Source organism: Fusarium redolens (assembly GCF_020744475.1).
Source record: "Fusarium redolens strain MPI-CAGE-AT-0023 chromosome Unknown BKA55scaffold_14, whole genome shotgun sequence".
Lineage (NCBI taxonomy): Eukaryota > Fungi > Ascomycota > Sordariomycetes > Hypocreales > Nectriaceae > Fusarium > Fusarium redolens.
Window position 1 is genome coordinate 622,661 of NW_025763677.1, and position 16,454 is coordinate 639,114.

At 48.1% G+C, this 16,454-nt stretch overlaps 8 protein-coding genes across 8 annotated transcripts; 5 read left to right on the plus strand and 3 right to left on the minus strand.

Moving 5' to 3' along the window:
* Positions 1-63: 63 nt before the first annotated feature.
* On the plus strand, positions 64-1,396 carry BKA55DRAFT_576999 (uncharacterized protein). Its single transcript, XM_046193548.1, has 3 exons — positions 64-728; positions 777-1,124; positions 1,175-1,396. Exons 1-3 carry the CDS (start codon positions 138-140, stop codon positions 1,250-1,252), a joined length of 1,017 nt encoding a protein of 338 aa, XP_046045884.1. The 5' UTR covers positions 64-137; the 3' UTR covers positions 1,253-1,396.
* BKA55DRAFT_577000 (Asp/Glu racemase) lies at positions 1,397-2,434 on the minus strand. Its single transcript, XM_046193549.1, has one exon. The coding sequence runs from the start codon at positions 2,156-2,158 to the stop codon at positions 1,460-1,462; it is 699 nt and encodes a 232-aa protein (XP_046045885.1). The 5' UTR covers positions 2,159-2,434; the 3' UTR covers positions 1,397-1,459.
* A 702-nt stretch (positions 2,435-3,136) lies between these two features.
* On the plus strand, positions 3,137-3,653 carry BKA55DRAFT_577001 (uncharacterized protein). Its single transcript, XM_046193550.1, has one exon. The coding sequence runs from the start codon at positions 3,187-3,189 to the stop codon at positions 3,613-3,615; it is 429 nt and encodes a 142-aa protein (XP_046045886.1). The 5' UTR covers positions 3,137-3,186; the 3' UTR covers positions 3,616-3,653.
* BKA55DRAFT_621196 (uncharacterized protein) lies at positions 3,654-5,856 on the minus strand. Its single transcript, XM_046196775.1, has 4 exons — positions 5,316-5,856; positions 4,989-5,265; positions 4,480-4,940; positions 3,654-4,430 (listed from the first exon to the last, which is right to left on the minus strand). The coding sequence occupies exons 1-4, from the start codon at positions 5,803-5,805 to the stop codon at positions 3,748-3,750; spliced, it is 1,911 nt and encodes a 636-aa protein (XP_046045887.1). The 5' UTR covers positions 5,806-5,856; the 3' UTR covers positions 3,654-3,747.
* Positions 5,857-7,423: 1,567 nt separating this feature from the next.
* BKA55DRAFT_577003 (permease family-domain-containing protein) lies at positions 7,424-9,861 on the plus strand. The gene is made up of 10 exons (XM_046193551.1): positions 7,424-7,609; positions 7,660-7,749; positions 7,799-7,895; positions 7,945-8,038; positions 8,084-8,441; positions 8,489-8,598; positions 8,650-8,820; positions 8,867-9,176; positions 9,225-9,349; positions 9,398-9,861. Exons 1-10 carry the CDS (start codon positions 7,514-7,516, stop codon positions 9,717-9,719), a joined length of 1,773 nt encoding a protein of 590 aa, XP_046045888.1. The 5' UTR covers positions 7,424-7,513; the 3' UTR covers positions 9,720-9,861.
* An 84-nt stretch (positions 9,862-9,945) lies between these two features.
* Positions 9,946-10,547, minus strand: BKA55DRAFT_693635 (RmlC-like cupin domain-containing protein; the record flags this gene model as incomplete). Its single annotated transcript, XM_046199942.1, has 2 exons — positions 9,946-10,025; positions 10,079-10,547. The coding sequence occupies 2 exons, from the start codon at positions 10,545-10,547 to the stop codon at positions 9,946-9,948; spliced, it is 549 nt and encodes a 182-aa protein (XP_046045889.1).
* A 490-nt stretch (positions 10,548-11,037) lies between these two features.
* Positions 11,038-11,697, plus strand: BKA55DRAFT_519404 (cytidine deaminase-like protein; the record flags this gene model as incomplete). The annotated part of the gene is made up of 1 exon (XM_046188341.1): positions 11,038-11,697. The coding sequence occupies one exon, from the start codon at positions 11,038-11,040 to the stop codon at positions 11,695-11,697; it is 660 nt and encodes a 219-aa protein (XP_046045890.1).
* Positions 11,698-12,241: 544 nt separating this feature from the next.
* BKA55DRAFT_577005 (uncharacterized protein) lies at positions 12,242-16,280 on the plus strand. Its single transcript, XM_046193552.1, has 2 exons — positions 12,242-12,363; positions 12,423-16,280. The coding sequence occupies exon 2, from the start codon at positions 12,541-12,543 to the stop codon at positions 16,177-16,179; it is 3,639 nt and encodes a 1,212-aa protein (XP_046045891.1). The 5' UTR covers positions 12,242-12,363; positions 12,423-12,540; the 3' UTR covers positions 16,180-16,280.
* The last annotated feature ends 174 nt before the right edge of the window (positions 16,281-16,454 follow it).

The following is a 16,454-nucleotide window of genomic DNA, read 5'->3' on the forward strand; positions in this document are numbered from 1 at the left end:
AGGAATGCATCTCCGTCTTTAAAGAGGGGCCCAGACTCAAACAACACTAAAGCCAAGCCAAGTCGGCTAAGGAAATAACACTCACCGAATTTCTCCCTTCTCCTCTTTCCTCACAAGCCAACAGACATACAAAGACAATGGCCAACGACAAACTCATCTGCGTGATTGGCGCCACAGGCAACCAAGGAGGCTCCGTCGCCCGTCGTTTTCTCAAAGCGGGCTTCAAAGTGCGTGGCTTGACCCGCAACACCACCTCACCCTCCGCCCAAGCCCTCTCATCGGCGGGAGCCGAAGTCGTGACTGTTGATCTCAATGACGTCTCGACTCTCAAGAAAGCATTTTCCGGTGCCAACGCCATCTTCAGCGTGACCAACTACTGGGAGCCGTTTTTTCGACCTGATTGTCGGGAGCAGGCTGCGAAGGAGGGCATTTCTTGTCGAAAGTTTGCGTATAATGTTGAGGTGCAGCAGGGAAAGAATATTGTGGATGCAGCTGCTACCGTGGTTGATAGCCTTGATGATAATGGGTTTTTGGTCTCGACGCTGAGTCAGGCTGAGAAGTGTAGTGGGGGGAAGTTTAAGGAGTTGTATCATTTTGATGCGAAGGCGGATGTTTTTCCGGCTTATGTTGATGAGAAGTATCCCGAGTTGGCGGCTAAGACGTCGTGCATTCATACCGGCTACTTTTACACCAGCTTCAACATTCTTCCCGACTCATACATGAACAAGGTGCGTTCATCGGATGTCCTATCATGGATTAATACTGACAAGAAATAGCTCCCTGATGGAACCTTTGAAATGTCCTTCACTACCTCCCCCGACAGTCTCGTCCCTCATCTCGACCCGGTTGGAGATCTAGGCAACTTCACCTATGCCGTGTACCAAATGCCTCCAGGCAAGGCCTACATGGCCGAAGGAACAACATGTACATGGCCGGAGTGGATTGAGACTTGGGGCCGCATTAATAAGGTCCCCGTCAAGTATCGCCAGGTTACGCCAGATGAGATGACAGCCGCTACACCTGATCGAGAGGCGGGTATTGAGACAGGATACATGTTCTCATACACTTCTGATCCAGGATACGATGGTGGTATGAAGCTGTTGAAAGCTAAGGATATTCGTGAGGTATGTGATGATTCATTCTTGCGATTTTTGGGCAGATGCTGACTTGGCAGGCGGGAATTGACTGCCCTATGACGAGCTGGGAGGAATGGGCCAAGAAGTACGACTGGTCTGCCATTCTTAACAAATAGGAGATCAAAGATGCCTACGCATGGTGATTTTTAGCGCAAAATGTGTTGCAGAAAGAACTTATTAGAGTAGACTACATTACGGCCGAAAGCATGATGATCAAATATGAGAACTATCGGTATTTTTTTATTTTTCTTTTCAAATTCGCTGTTGCAATGAGGCAGCATTTCACTTTATGATATCAGATGATCCAACAGTTATGAACACTTTTACCCCTCCAGCTGCCACTTAGCAACTCCCTTCGCATGTAACTCAACAGTATCAAACATCGGCATGTCAACATCCCCCGGCTTTAATATCATCTGTAACTCGGTACACCCCAAAATAACACCTTCAGAACCCCTCTGAAACATCTTCCTAATCTCATCCAAGTAAAACTCCCTTGACTCAGGCAGTACCTTATTACAAGACAACTCCTGAAAAATGACACGATCCATCCTCTTCCTCGCCGCCTCCCTCTCCGGAACAAATGCTTCAACCCCAAACTTCCTCTCAAGCCTCCCCTTCAGAAAATCATGCTCCATACTAATCTGCGTTCCCAACAACGCAACTTTCTTCAACCCCGCTTTAACTATAGCGTCACCCGTAAAGTCAATGATATGCAGCAGTGGAAGGCCCGTTGCATTTTCGATATCTTCTGCCCAGCGATGATTCGTGTTGACGCAGAGAACGATGGCTTCTGCGCCGATGGACTTGAGATTCTTTGCAGCGGTGCATATTTGCCGGGATACTTCGTTGTAGTTGCCTGCTTGGAAGAAATTAAAGAGTTCGGCATGGTCAAAGGAGTGAAGGAGGAGTTTGGAGGAGTGGCCTCCGCCGAGATGGTGTTGGACATAGGCGTTTATTTGTTTGTAGTAGAGGAGGGTTGCGTTGTAGGTTGTACCGCCGAGAAGACCTAAGACGCGCATCTTCGGTAGAGATCGGATTAGCTTTCTTCTTTGTATGATGAACTTGATCCAGAGAGTTGAGGAGAAACAGAGAGCGATGAGGGGAATATGTAGATGGTGGCTGCCGCTGGTCTTTTTATGTGAGAGTGGTTAAACGACTTCACGCTTGAGATGAAGTGGGGTTGGTCGTGTTAGTGCAAGACCTCAAAGGAGTTCACTTCAGCTCGTTGGAGCTAATCCTATTGGTAGGCAGTCGCTTATCGTCAACCCTACCGCCGTGACTCTTGTCATTAGATCCCCCATTGTACTGTATCCCTCTAACGAAAGCATTAATAGAGAGCTCACTTCTTTTGACCATTAAGTAAAGATATCTGCATTATCAAGATCAAGACTTTAAATCACGACTATAAGTAGAATTAATCCTTCATACATCCTCGCATAAAGTCGTAGTTTGTTGCCTAGTATTTTTTTAATTTTGGCTTTAATTCTTCATTTCCTCCATGTAAGCCTAACGTGTTTCTAAGCGTGGTACGGCATAAGAACTAGAAAAACAAGTGTAACAAAGCACTTTGCGGCTGGAAAACGAGGAAAGAAGTACAATACTTTCCTCCTTTATGCTCAGAAATGATAAGGCAAATGACTGTGACAATAAACTTACCACTTTATCGCAGGCCATAAATATCCTGATGGGCTACCGGATACCATCACCAACCTGAGACAGCAAGCAACAAGTGGACTCTAGAACAGTACCTTCGCCATGTCGCCGTTCGCGGGTTCGCGCAGTTTCCACGGTTAAAAAGCACATCCCCCCCTGTTCAGAAATAACTTGATGAGCTATTTAGCTTTTCGTCCGAGTCTCCAAGTGATAGCTTTCCGGAATCGGGATGATGACGTCGGAGGTCCGCGGGGTTCGGAGATGAGTCCGCGGCGATGCCTTCTAATAAAAGACGTCAACTCAGCCGGTTGTGTTTTGTGCTATTCCCAACCGCACCTTCACTACATCAGAATCAGACTAATTTCTTGAAGATTTGATCTTTGCATCGCACACAATGACTTCTACACCATCTCACGTTGACTGGACATCTTCACTCGACAAGTACGAAAAAGGCTTTGAGAGTATCTTTATCGGCGAACCAGCAACCACCCGAGCCGACCTTGAAGGCCTCTTCACTCCAGACTACACATCGGTTGTTGATGGGAAGAATATCGACTTTCGGGAGTTCGTCGAACATATTCAACATCTACGCCAAGTTACAACAGCTATTAAAGTCCAAGTGACGCACTTCCTTCGCGAAGGTAACCAACTTGCCGAGCGCCATTTTGTTACAGCCGAATTTTCCAACAAACCTCCATCTAAATATGAAGTCTTTCTCTTCGCGACTGTTGATGGAAGTGGAAGGATCGAGAGATTGGTGGAGACACTGAGACAGACGGATGGGTTGGAGGAGCATAAGGATCTGGGCAGCGCCAGGGCTTGAGATACAAAGCAAGGGCATCACATAGAAAGCATTCAGGTCCATCAATTGTAATCATCATTAAGGCTCCAAGGGTATAATGCTATCTAGACCTTCCGTAAAACAACAATTTACAACCAAAAACAAATAAAATTATTAGGTTTCCTTGACTGCTTCAATCAGCTTCCATTCCCATGTCGTCTGATGCTGAATGCACTCTTGAAGAATCTCAGGATCTTCCCACCACCAACGTTCAGCGACGATGTATTCTCTCCAAACCTCCATCCAGAGCATACGCCCCACAAGATTACGAAGTTCTTGTCTCAGACCCTCTTCAGATATGTGACCTTCTTTCACGTACTGAAGCTGGCTATTGTCAAGAGGAATGGCAAAGAATGGCGTCGTCTCAATACTATCAGGATCGACACGGAGTGATGCACCATTCAGCCAGAGAGGGAGGAGCTTGCTTGGGTTTGTGCAGCGGAAACTAGCTTCCAGATTGAAGAGCAGATGATCTTCGATCCACGCTCGTAAAAGGGGACCGAGAGTGTTAGTCACGGGGAGGGGATCGATAATGGTGAGTTGTAATGAACCACCAGGCTCAAGACATCGATGAATGTTTCGTAAAAGTGCGGGGATATCTTGTGATGGCATAGCGAGAGGAAGACGTAATGAGTGAACGGCTTCAATGGTAGATGGGGCGACGGGAAATGCGGAGGGTGATCTAACTGGTGTGAGGACAGGATGAATGTTGGGGAAGGAAGTGGGTGATAATGGTGCTGCGGAGAGATGGTAAACCTGTTTGTTGTGATTGACGGCAGCGAGGTATGAAGTGACAGCTGAGAGATGTTAGTTAAGTGAGATGAGAGAGTGAGTTATTTCACTTACCAGGTGTTTCATAAAGAGCAAGAATCCTCTTCGGTGGATCCGACGACTCATCTTCAGTATCATCATCATTCATCTCTGAATACTCAGGTCCGCCCATGTTGAACATAGCAGAGAGCATCCACTGCATCTTCTCAACCTCCAGATCCTGACATGAATTCGGCGGATCATTGACGCCCTGCGACTCAGTGAGACGAAGAAGTCTTACCATGTTATCCTCTTTGGCAAGTTGCTTCACACCCAACTGCATCGCGTTGAGTTCCTTGGGAATGGTAGCCTCTGGCTCGATAACAGGTTCGTCTGGGAATTGAAATGAAGGCTCAGTGGGTGTGCATGCCCAATCCTCGGGAGGTCGCCAGCCATCGCTGCTTTCGACTCTTAGTGAGGCTGTAGATGATGGCATGCGTCGTGGGGTCTTGGCTTTGGTTGGTGATCTACTACTCTGTGGACGTTGAGGTTGAGATCTAAATGAGGTGAGTGTATGATCGCTGTGAGAGAATGTGAAGTCTTACTGAGTACTTGGTGAGCGGGCGCGATGCTTAGACTTGATACTCGGTGTCGCCACTATGGTAACACCGCAATTGATGAGATACGGTGTATCGTAGGATGTACGCTGAGATGTCGTCGCTTCCGTACTTCGCGCGACAAACGAGTCATCGCTCAAAGCTTGAATGAGAGGCCATGGCTGTAAAATAACACGCTCAAGCGTTTCTGTATCCCACCGTGAAGATGACGATGTGGGTGTTGGTGAAGGCGGATGAAGAAGCGTATTATCCCCAACGTATACCTCTATCAAAACGTTAGCATAAGAAGAATAACCACTGCGCGTTGTCGCAAACCTTGAGAGCGCTCCAAAATCTGCCCATTTCGCCTTGCGTTGAGGTCAACGACCCTCGCCATGTTGATCGTCGTCTGTTCACTCCCCGACGAAAAGGTCGAAGCCTGATCTGCCTCCAACTCATAATTCCCCACCATAGCGCTCGCTTTCGAAGACGTCGACGACATAGAGTCATTCCCCCGCTCAGCATTCTTTCGTTTGTAAAAGTTCCCAAACGAAGGTATCTCGCTCGAAGAATTAGATTCACGACTGAAGATCGATCTCGTCTTGGTCGCGGTTGTCGCTTTATTCTCACGATGTTCTTTTCTCGACTCCTTTGGAGCAGCCCAACTGACCTCCCACATGTTGAGGCGATATCGATCAAGGTCTGAGATTCGGAGGGCGAGGTTCGATGCTGGTTTTCGGAGGATGGAGTAGAAGCGGTCTCGGGTGGAGGACTCTGCCGCTGCGTCTGGTTTTGTTAATGAGGACCGAGCCATGGTTTCATGCATGCTCAGCTGAAAAGACAACAGTCAGTGCAAAATTGACGGGGACAGGGGACAGGGGTGAAGAGGGTTGCATACGAAATTAAACAAGAGAGACAATACCCAGGCGATTGGTTCGATGGGAGGAAGCGGGCTTGCAGCTGGCGAATGCAAGGCTGAACTTTGTCGTTTTGTGGAGAGTGTCGAGGCTCGTGAGAACGGGATTTGCGGAAGTGTAATAGCGAAGTGGCGGGCGGAATGAGAGATCCGAGAGACTGGGAATGCGGTATGGGTAACGGAAGAGAAGTGGTTATTTACGCGAAGGGCGCTATCTTCATTGGTGAGATTAAGAGTACGATAGCTTACGATTTACCCGAATTGAAAGGGTAATGTTCTGTGAAACTGAGAAAACCACCCAAAGGTGTTAAAATGGGGAGAGCGATCAGCTTGCCCATGCAGGGGAATAGGCGGATCACCTCATGTCATGGGTCTCGACGCGGCCTGGGCGTTGGAGTGGCTTGCGGCTATCGGACGTCTTTGTGCACTGGCTGAGCATAACTTAGATGCCATTGTTTGCTTTGACAATCAGCATGCCAATGCTTTGAATTACGCAACGAGATTACTCAATGCAAGTTTGTCAAGTACATTTATGCTCATGGTTTGATCATCCTGAATAAGTCTCATCATGATTGCTACGCACATACAACACTCGGTTCGTGTAGTTTCACGATAACATCGAGACTTTTAACAAGACCACGATTGGTCCAGGCGGGAATCAAATGCACGTACCATGGATCAAATACCTCACACCAATGCCGAGAAAGCAGTAGCTCAAAGCATCACTTTCGCATATCGTGGCTTGAGTTCTAGACCATTTGCGGGGACGTCAACTAGCCCAACCCAACCCAAGTCTAGCCCACCTGGAATCTCGATAACTCCAGCCCTGACAGGCTGAACTAGCCACGAGTTCAACATTTGCAACCTTTTCCGCATTGTTGGGTTCTCGGTCTTGTGGCTTGCGGGACGGAGGGTAGCAAATAATACAGCTCAGGGGTCTGTGGGTTGACACATCAGATCAGATCTTGTTTCTATTGTTATTTCCTTGGATTAACGGAACGGGGTCCGAGGGACGGGCACATGGTCTAGTGCATTGATTGCACTGACATTTTGGAGGTTGTTCACGTCACTCTTACACCCAACATCAAGACACAATCGCCATCTCTTAGATGGTCGAGATAAGTTCTCTCATTTATCAGAAGCCACAAAAGAAGCGAGAATCACACGATTTAACTTCCCCCTCGCCAAACTATCGAAAGTCTTACCCCATCAATCTCGCTCTCGTACCTGAGAATGTCCAACCACATTTGCTTTTTTTCTTCTTTTTTTTCAAGAGACAAAACCACATGGTTGGCGTGGCTTTTAGCGTTCCTCAGCCAGCCTCACCAACAGCCCGGGTAACACTTCACAAGGACATCCGAGCCGGTTTCGGTACTCCCGCTAAAATAAGTTGGCGTGTAACCCTGATTCTTATTGATCAGTATTGTTTCGCGTGGCTTAATGGTGAGACGCAATCATGCAGAGCAAGATGTCAAAGCGAGGTGCCAACCATTGTTGGATGCGTTATAATTTCTTTATCACCCCTTTCTCTTATTCATGTGCAACTCCCCTTTGAAGTGAAAAGGACAGTGTCTGTGACCGACAAAGAATCTTCACAAAGAAAAGTCTAGAAGCAATCATGAAGAACCACGCGGTAGATCTAGCTACAAGGTTCAACAGGCGTGTCGCAACCTCCTCCATTGGCCGGTTCTTCAGGCTACAAGGCAGTAGACACGTATGTTTCATTCCAGTCACAAAAGCTTTCGCTTACTAACCTGCCCTTAGAGTAGAGAGATCGACGGGACGACATTCTTGAAAGAAGTTCGTGCTGGGGCGACGACTTTTGCGGCTATGACGTATATCATTGCTGTTAATGTAAGAAGTTTGTGAGGGAGAGTGGGAGAAGTGTGCTGATGAGGTTTAGGCTTCGATTCTTTCGCACACGGGTGGGCCTTGTGTTTGCGATGAGAAAAATAGGATTGATTGTGATAAGATTGATAGTTATGCGATATGTAAAGAGGGTGAGCTCTGGGATTGATTCGTTGAAGAAGAGGACTAATGAGATTACAGAGGTGAGGCGAGATCTCGTCACGGCTACGTCGGCCATCGCTGGACTCGCAAGTCTTGTCTTTGGTCTCTTCACCAACCTTCCTATAGCCCTTGCGTAAGTATCAAACTCCAAACACTTCACTTATCTAACAGCAAACAGACCAGGCATGGGCCTCAACGCCTACTTCGCCTTCCAAGTAGTAGGCTACAATGGCTCAGGCAGTATTCCCTACGGCGTCGCCTTAACAGCAGTCTTCACCGAAGGTCTCATCTTTGTATTCCTTGCACTAACAGGTATGCGACAATGGCTCGTCAAACTGATACCGTCAACCATAAAATCTGCAACTGGAGCTGGTATTGGTCTTTTTCTGACTGAGATCGGCTTGTCTTACGGATCTGGTATTGGTGCTATCACTGGGGGTTATAACGCAACGCCTTTGGCTATTGCTGGATGCCCTGTTGATATGATCAATCCGGATACTCAGATGTGTGAGGGCGGGATAATGACTAGTCCGAAGGCGAGTAGACTGAGATCGATGAAGAGTTTGGCTAACGAGAATGGTAGCTATGGACTGCTATTGTTGCTGGTGGTCTACTGACGACGTATCTCATGGCTTTCCGAGTCAAATACGCTTTCGTAATTGGTATCGCATTTGTTTCAATCCTCTCATGGCCGTAAGTCACCCACAATTCCCGCTGACTTTACGTGTTTCTGACATGAAGCAGACGAGATACTGCCGTTACATATTTCCCTCACACACCAGAAGGAGACTCTCGTTTCGAGCTCTTCCGCAAAGTGGTCTCTATTAACCCCATGAAACATACCCTCAATGCTCTAGACTGGGACGTCGGTCAACATGGTACTCAATTTGCCCTTGCGCTTTTCACATTTCTCTAGTAAGTCCTCCATCCACTCTGTTCTCCCTCTCACTAACAGACTCAGTGTCGATATCATTGATGCAACAGCGACAATGTTCTCCATGGTCCGCTTCTGCGGTGTTGTAAATGATCGAGATGGAGACTTCCCTCGATCAACTCTAGCATACTGCTGTGATGCAATCAGTATTTCCATCAGTGCCCTCTTCGGTTGTTCACCTGTTACAGCCTTTATCGAGAGCGGTGCTGGTATTGCTGAGGGAGGACGCACGGGACTCACAGCTATGACCACTGGTTTCTTATTTCTTTTGTCAATCATGTTTGGGCCCATCTTTTCATCTGTGCCGCCGTGGGCAACTGGCCCTGCTCTCATTCTTGTAAGTGTGAGATGGCGTTCTGCTTGGATCTGGACTGATACTCCCTAGGTTGGATGCATGATGACCCGTCAGATCACAGAGATCAACTGGCGCTACATAGGCGACACCCTTCCCTCATTTGTCGTCATCGCCTTCGTCCCGTTCTCATACAGCGTAGCCTACGGCATCATCGCGTAAGTCCCCACCCCCTTCTACCCATTCCCCAGCTAAGCAGCCATCAGCGGCATGTTATTATACACAGCCATCAACCTCATGATCGCTTTAACAGTTCGTCTTTCAGACGGTAGACTAGAACCAGATAACTACGACATGAAAGAATATTGGACCTGGAAAGCGCCAGGAAGAAAGCCATGGTTTGTACGAGCTTTTAGAAACGCTACTTATTCTGCACAGGACGTGCATGAGTCTAGTCCTCAGACCTTTAATACTCACGGTGGCTTGGACTGTGAGATGGTGAGGGTTGCGTCGTCAGATGAGAGGAAGGATGATGCGCATGTGTCGGTTTCTGTGCCTTTGCCTACGCTTCCTAGATTCTCTCGTTGAGTCATTCATGGCTTCTCGATTACCTGGCTGGCTTTCGTTCACGCCGTTGGGATTATATATTGTTCGATTCTTGTACATATTTATTAGTTCACCTAAACTCTACGTATTACTGCATCAGAGAAGTATCAATTATTTGTTTACCAACTAAAGATGTATTTATTGAACAAGTAGAAGATTGCTAGCTGTCCTATGGTATGTTTTGAGTCCATCGAAAATCACCGGGACCTCAATGGGGCTTCTTACACGACTTGGGCTTCCATCCCTCTGGCTTCAAGACCTGTCCGGCCAGATCAAATCCCGGTGCAACTATCATACGTTAGTTCATCTCCCCACTCATTCAATATCATCTCACGACTTACCAGTAGTCCCAACAAGAGTCCAATCACCCAAACTCCTTGCACTCTGCCACTCCTCCGCCTTAACAACAACCTGAGGTCTTTGTCCACCAAAAAGATCATTTCCCATAACATGATCCCTCGTACAAGAACCATCATTCTTCGAGAGAGACAGAACAAGCGGTGCACCGGCGTAATAGTGCCAAACTTCGGCTGCATCGAGTTTATGCCAGAGAGATTGGCCCGCGGAACCTTGGAGCAGATAGTAAATAGCTGTACTGATGGATCGATTGGTTCCTGGGACAGTTGTCGGGTCTACAAAGGTTTGGACGAAGTACCCTTTTTCGGTGTTGGGTTCGAGTTTGAGAAGGTCGATGACTTGTTCTGCTGAGCAGTCTGTGATGGGTTTATGTTTGGTGCGGCGGTCGAGAGATTCAGGGAGATGGAGGGCTAGGCTGAGGGGGAGCCATGATAGAGCTAAAGCGAAACGCATTGTCGATGAATTGAGTTGAGAGAGTTATCTGTAGATATGAGAGTGAGAGGATATACTGTTGGATTGATGGTCCAGTCAATTCAGACGGCGATCAACCATCCTTTTGTACCTCATCTCGAAAGCTATGCTTACTCCCGGCAGTTTCGGATCGACAATGATGCGGGGTGGCTGGAGGTGTCAGATTCACGGCTTGCAAGCAGTAAAGCGTGAATTACCAATCTTACTCATGACGTACACTCTTGCACATCCTCATTTAAGCTGAATCAGTATAATCCTTCGGTGAGATGCTGCTTAATCTGACACTGAACCTACCAATGACATGTCACTGAGCGTATAGAGCGGGTGCCGCCGCGTGCCGGGGTCTGGACCCTTTAATGTCTCAATCGGGAAGCCCCGATATTCGATGAAGTTATCAGATAAGAAAGTCTACTTGAACGATGAGTAGTCCTCTCAAGTCAGGCAGGCTTCAATTCTGCCTCGCAAACTCAAAATGGCAACCAAGAAGCCCCAAGAGATTCTCGCCGCACTTCTCCAAACAGTCGAGCGCGACATCGTCCCGTTGACAAGCGATGGCGTCCGCTCAGGCAGCAAAGTCTTCGGCGCAGCAATCCTCTCAACCCAAACCCTTAAACCTCTAACCGTCTCAACAAACAACGAACGCTCCTCACCTCTTCTTCACGGCGAAATTAACTGCATCCAAACATTCTACACACAAACATATCCCGATCCCAAATCTCGACCGAACCCCCGCGAAGACTGTATCTTTTTCGCAACGCATGAGCCTTGCAGTCTGTGTTTGAGCGGAATCACGTGGTCTGGCTTCAAAGAGTTGTATTATCTGTTTACATATGAGGATAGTCGCGATCAGTTTGCTATTCCGTATGATATTGAGATACTGGAAGAGGTTTTTCGGGTGAGGGCTGAGGGGGAGAGTGATGAGGCTGTTGGGAGGAGGGCGTTGTATAATAAGAGGAATAAGTTTTTTACTGCCAAGAGTGTCAAGGATCTTGGTGAAGAGATTGAGGATGGGGATGAGAGGAAGCGGTGGAGCGACGAGGTTGATAGGGTGAAGGCGTTGTATTCTGCGTTGAGTGATGAGTATCAGAAGAATAAGCAAAGTGGCATAGAGACGTCAAGTACTTGGAAATAATTGACAAGTTTCATGGAATTGGGTCGAGCCTCGAGTTTTTTATGCATCTTCGCTCCTGAGATACCCTACACGGAATACCTGGAGTGGCCTGTATTCTACGACAACCGCTTGGGTAAGGATTAAATAGCCAGTGAAACACGACCGAATTTTCTACTGTTATGTCAAGCCATCTCCGATGGGAGATAACCAATTGTTCCAAGAAATACAAGGGAAAACCCGCCGACGACGCATCTTAGGGCGATTTCAGCTGAATCGTCAAGCCTCAAGCACTAAAAATAACCACTACGTAGTACATCACATTCAGCCTTCCTCAGAGTACGATAAGATAATCACTCCCAACGATACCGAAATTCCCATCGGAAAAACAATCCGATACCAATCTCGATATACGGATCAACTTCTCAAAAATTGATGCTTGAACAAATCCCCGATCGAAAAATCGGAGCCCGAGATCTGGATCGGGCCGCTAGCATCTTAGCGTCGGCCTAAGAGCCTAAAAGGAGGGCGTCACATCATTTGTTTATCATGTATAACCTGACAATTCATCCTGCATTATCGTGAGAAGCGCCTTGCCGTAGACTAGCCATATTAGATGATTCCTTAATAACAGAAGTTCAATAACATTCATGCATGATAACGTTATAGATGGTAAAAAGAACGGATCAGGTGAGGCTATCACGACGTGCAAGGATATCGGGAGATAAACTTAACTGAACTTACAGTAGGTTCCATGAAGATCATCTCGGCTAGTCTCAACGTCATGGCTCATCGACACCTTGGCAAACCCACAAAATAATACCGCAGTGAATACAAACTTTGCTTCGTCAACATTCGTTGTTGACGATGGAGTCCGACATCGCAGATGATCTTGACAAGCTCAACGTTCGAGACATTCTCAACGCAGACTCACGACCTACGTTTATCATCGATCTTGATCCTGATGACGAAACGCCACTGCGCTCAAAGGCTATTCAGCCTGTGTTTTTCAACAGTGCACTCGCCACGCATGAGCGACTCTTAGATGCTGTGCGCGGTGAGCAGAGTGAGAGTGAGTATGCAGAGTTCAAGACTTGGGCTACGGGGATTACGAAGCAGGACGATTCGAAGGATGTGTTTCCGTTGTTCTTTTTGTACAAGGGCTTGCTTTGGACGGGGTCGACTGTTGGGAAGAGATGGAGGTTGATTAGTGGGAATCGACTTTGGCAGCAGCCTGACACGCCAGCGAGTTTATCATCGGCTGCACTTTCGAGAGCGAGTACGCCGAGTCTCAAGGATCAGGATACGCCAAAGGGAGAGGTTTCAAAGTCGCCCAAGCAAGATGAAGCGAAGGAGGGTCATGTTGAGGAGGCGCAGGAAATGACGCCGACGGAAGCAACATTGATAGCGTCTACACCGCGAAAACTCCCCTTCAGATCATGGTGGCGAGGCAGTAATTCAAAGGGAAGTTCAGATCGCAACACCGGCAGTTCAAGCAGTGGCTCCATAATCCTAGGCAAACCCGAAAAAGCCGTCGCAGACTGGACGGTCGCCAACCCAAAAGGCCTTTTGTCACCCTACATCCGTCTCCTGCGCGCCATAGACTGGTCCTCAACACCCCTAGGCCCCATGTCCTCATGGTCCCCCGAACTACGCCAAGTAGCGAATCTCGTCATCAACAATCCGCACCCCGCGAATATCTTCTGGGGAAAAGACATGACCATGCTATACAACGAAGCGTACGCCGTTAGATTCGCTGGGAACAAACATCCTTCTATGCTAGGGACGGGAGCGTCGGGGCCTTGGTCTGAGGCTTGGGATGTTCTTGGTTCAGCGCTGCAAGAGGTTGTGAGGACGGGTGTGAGTTTTAGGAGCGATAATGATGATTTGGTGTTGTTTAGGAGGGGTTTTTTGGAGGAGACGCATATTTGTTGGTCGCTTACGCCGTTGTATGGGGGGACGGAGAGGATTGTGGGGTTTTATAATGCGCCGTTTGAGACGACGGATATGGTGTTGAGTCAGCGACGCATGGGAACGATTAACAAGGTCAGCGAGTCGTTGAGGAAAGCGACGAGTATCAAGAGTTTCTGGATGTCTGTTCTGGATGGTCTTGAAGATAACCACCGAGATGTTCCGTTCGCACTTCTGTACTCTGTTGGTGAGGCTGAAGAAGCAGATCAACAGTCGAGTTCGTCGGGGAGCACGATCTCGAGCAAATCTTGTTATCTTGAGGGAACGATTGGGATACCGCTTGGCCATGCTGCTGCGCCGGAGCAGATTGATCTCAAGAGGAGTTATCGGGGGTTTGTGCCTTCGTTTCGAGAGGCGATGCGGACGAGGGAGCCGACGCTCGTAAGAATACGAGATGGGACCTTACCTGAAGATCTTATGCAGGGTATCAAGTGGCGAGGATTTGGGGAGGCTGGTACAGAGGCGATAATCTTTCCGGTTCGACCTACGAACGGAGAAACTGTACTAGCGTTCCTGGTTCTGGGCGTCAACCCTCGTAGACCATACGATGAGGGGTACATGTCCTTTGCAACACTTCTCAACAACCAACTTGCTACTTCACTAGCATCAACCATCCTCTTCGAAGACGAGACCCGACGTGGTCGCGACGCAGCAGAAGCAGCAGCTCTAGAGAAAGAAGAACTCACGCAGCAACTGAACCTACAAGCAAGTCGTCTTCGAAGAATGACAGAGTTATCGCCACTGGGCATGTTCCTCACCAGTCCAGAGGGTATTCTTCGTGAAGCAAATGATCGATTCTACGAAATGACTGGCCATAGCCGAGATACTCAAGGCGATATGTCATGGGCCGATCTTATGAAGAATTCGGGAAGTATAATGGAAGAAGGCTGGCGTGGTCTTACAGAGGATATGCTCCCTTGGTCAGGAGAAGTTAAACTCCGAGAAAGCTTTGAAAACCCCGTCAACATTCATGGGGAGTCGATTGACTTTTGGGTTCTCGTCACAGCTTACCCCGAAATCACCGCTGGCGGCGCATTAAGGTCAATCATGGGCTCGATAACGGATATCTCACATCTGAAATGGGCACAAGGTCTACAGAACCGAAGATTGCAAGAAGCAGAGGAAACACGACGTCAACAGAACGAATTCATCGACATAACATCCCACGAGATGCGCAACCCCCTAAGCGCGATCTTACAATGTGCAGATGATATTACCTCAGCGATGCAGGCATGTCGCACCAACGGCATCGCAGCTTCACAAGAAGTCATCGAATCATGCCTCGACGCCTCACAAACAATAGCTCTTTGCGTTCAGCACCAAAAGTCAATTGTTGATGATATTCTCACCGTTTCAAAACTTGACTCAAATCTCTTGCTTATAACACCGGTGGTTTGTCAACCGCAAGCTATCGTTGAGCGAGTGGTCAAGATGTTTGAGTCTGAAATGCTAGCGAAGGATATCACGCTTGACATCGATATCAGTTCTGAGTTTGAGGAGCTAGCTGTTGATTGGGTTGCCATGGATCCGAGTCGCGTTCTTCAGATTCTTATTAACCTCATGACGAACGCTATCAAGTTCACTGCACCTTCAGCAACGCGGGTGATAAAAGTGGCTGTTGGAGTGTCGAGAGCTCCACCGGAGATTAACAACATTCCTGGATTTGAGTTTGCGCCTACGAGGGGTGAGATTGGAAATGTTGTGGGATCTGATGAATGGGGGTCTGGAGAGGGTCTGTACGTGCGGTATAGAGTGCAGGATACGGGTTGTGGATTGACTGACGATGAGAGAAAACTTCTCTTTCAACGGTTCAAGCAGGCCAGTCCACGAACACACTACAAATACGGTGGCAGTGGCCTTGGACTATTCATCTCAAAACGACTGGCAGAGCTCCATGGAGGTCGCATTGGCGTTGCCTCAATAGCCGGCAAAGGCAGCGATTTTGGTTTCTACATCCAAGCTCGACGCTCATCACCTCCCAACGAACAAACCTCCCTCCTACCAATCCTCACCGAAACACCCTCCCCTTCATCCCCCACCAAAAGGACAGTCCAACTCCTATCCCCAAATCCCTCAGCACGAACCCGTCGCGAAAGCATCCTCGCCGCCGTCTTCACCCCCACCACCCTAACAGTCCACATCGTCGAAGACAACCTAATCAACCAAAAAGTATTAGTAAACCAACTCCGCAAAGCAGGCTGCACCGTAAGCGCCACGAACGACGGGATCGAAGCTCTAGAATTCTTAAAAAAGACGCATTTCTTCAAAGCTGGAGGGTCGGAGTTATCGGTAATTCTCATGGATCTGGAGATGCCGAATATGGATGGTTATGAGTGTGTGAGGGAGATTAGGAGGTTAGAGAGGGAGGGGATGATTGGGGAGCATGTTCCTGTTATTGCGGTGACGGCGAATGTGAGGGATGAGCAAATTAGGAAGGCGTTGGATAGTGGCATGGATGACCTTGTTTCGAAGCCGTTTAGGATTCCGGAGGTTATGAGTAAGATTGAGGGGTTGTTGAGGAGGTGTAATAGGTAATTGAGTTGGAGCACGGGTTAGATTTTGTACAAGCATTGGGCGTTGATATAGAGTGATTTACATTCAGCCGGTCTATCAGCAGTCAATTTGACAGATTTGGTACCTCGTGATAGAAAGAGTCTTGATTTACTAACACCGGTATTCGGACGAAAGGAAACCGCGCGATACGAAGAGTGAGGCGTGATGGGATGATCCCTGAATAACCTCATGAGGTTGGGCCTCAAGATCGGCGCTGCATTGCAGGTCCCCCACGTCCCTAACCATGCAAGCTCTTA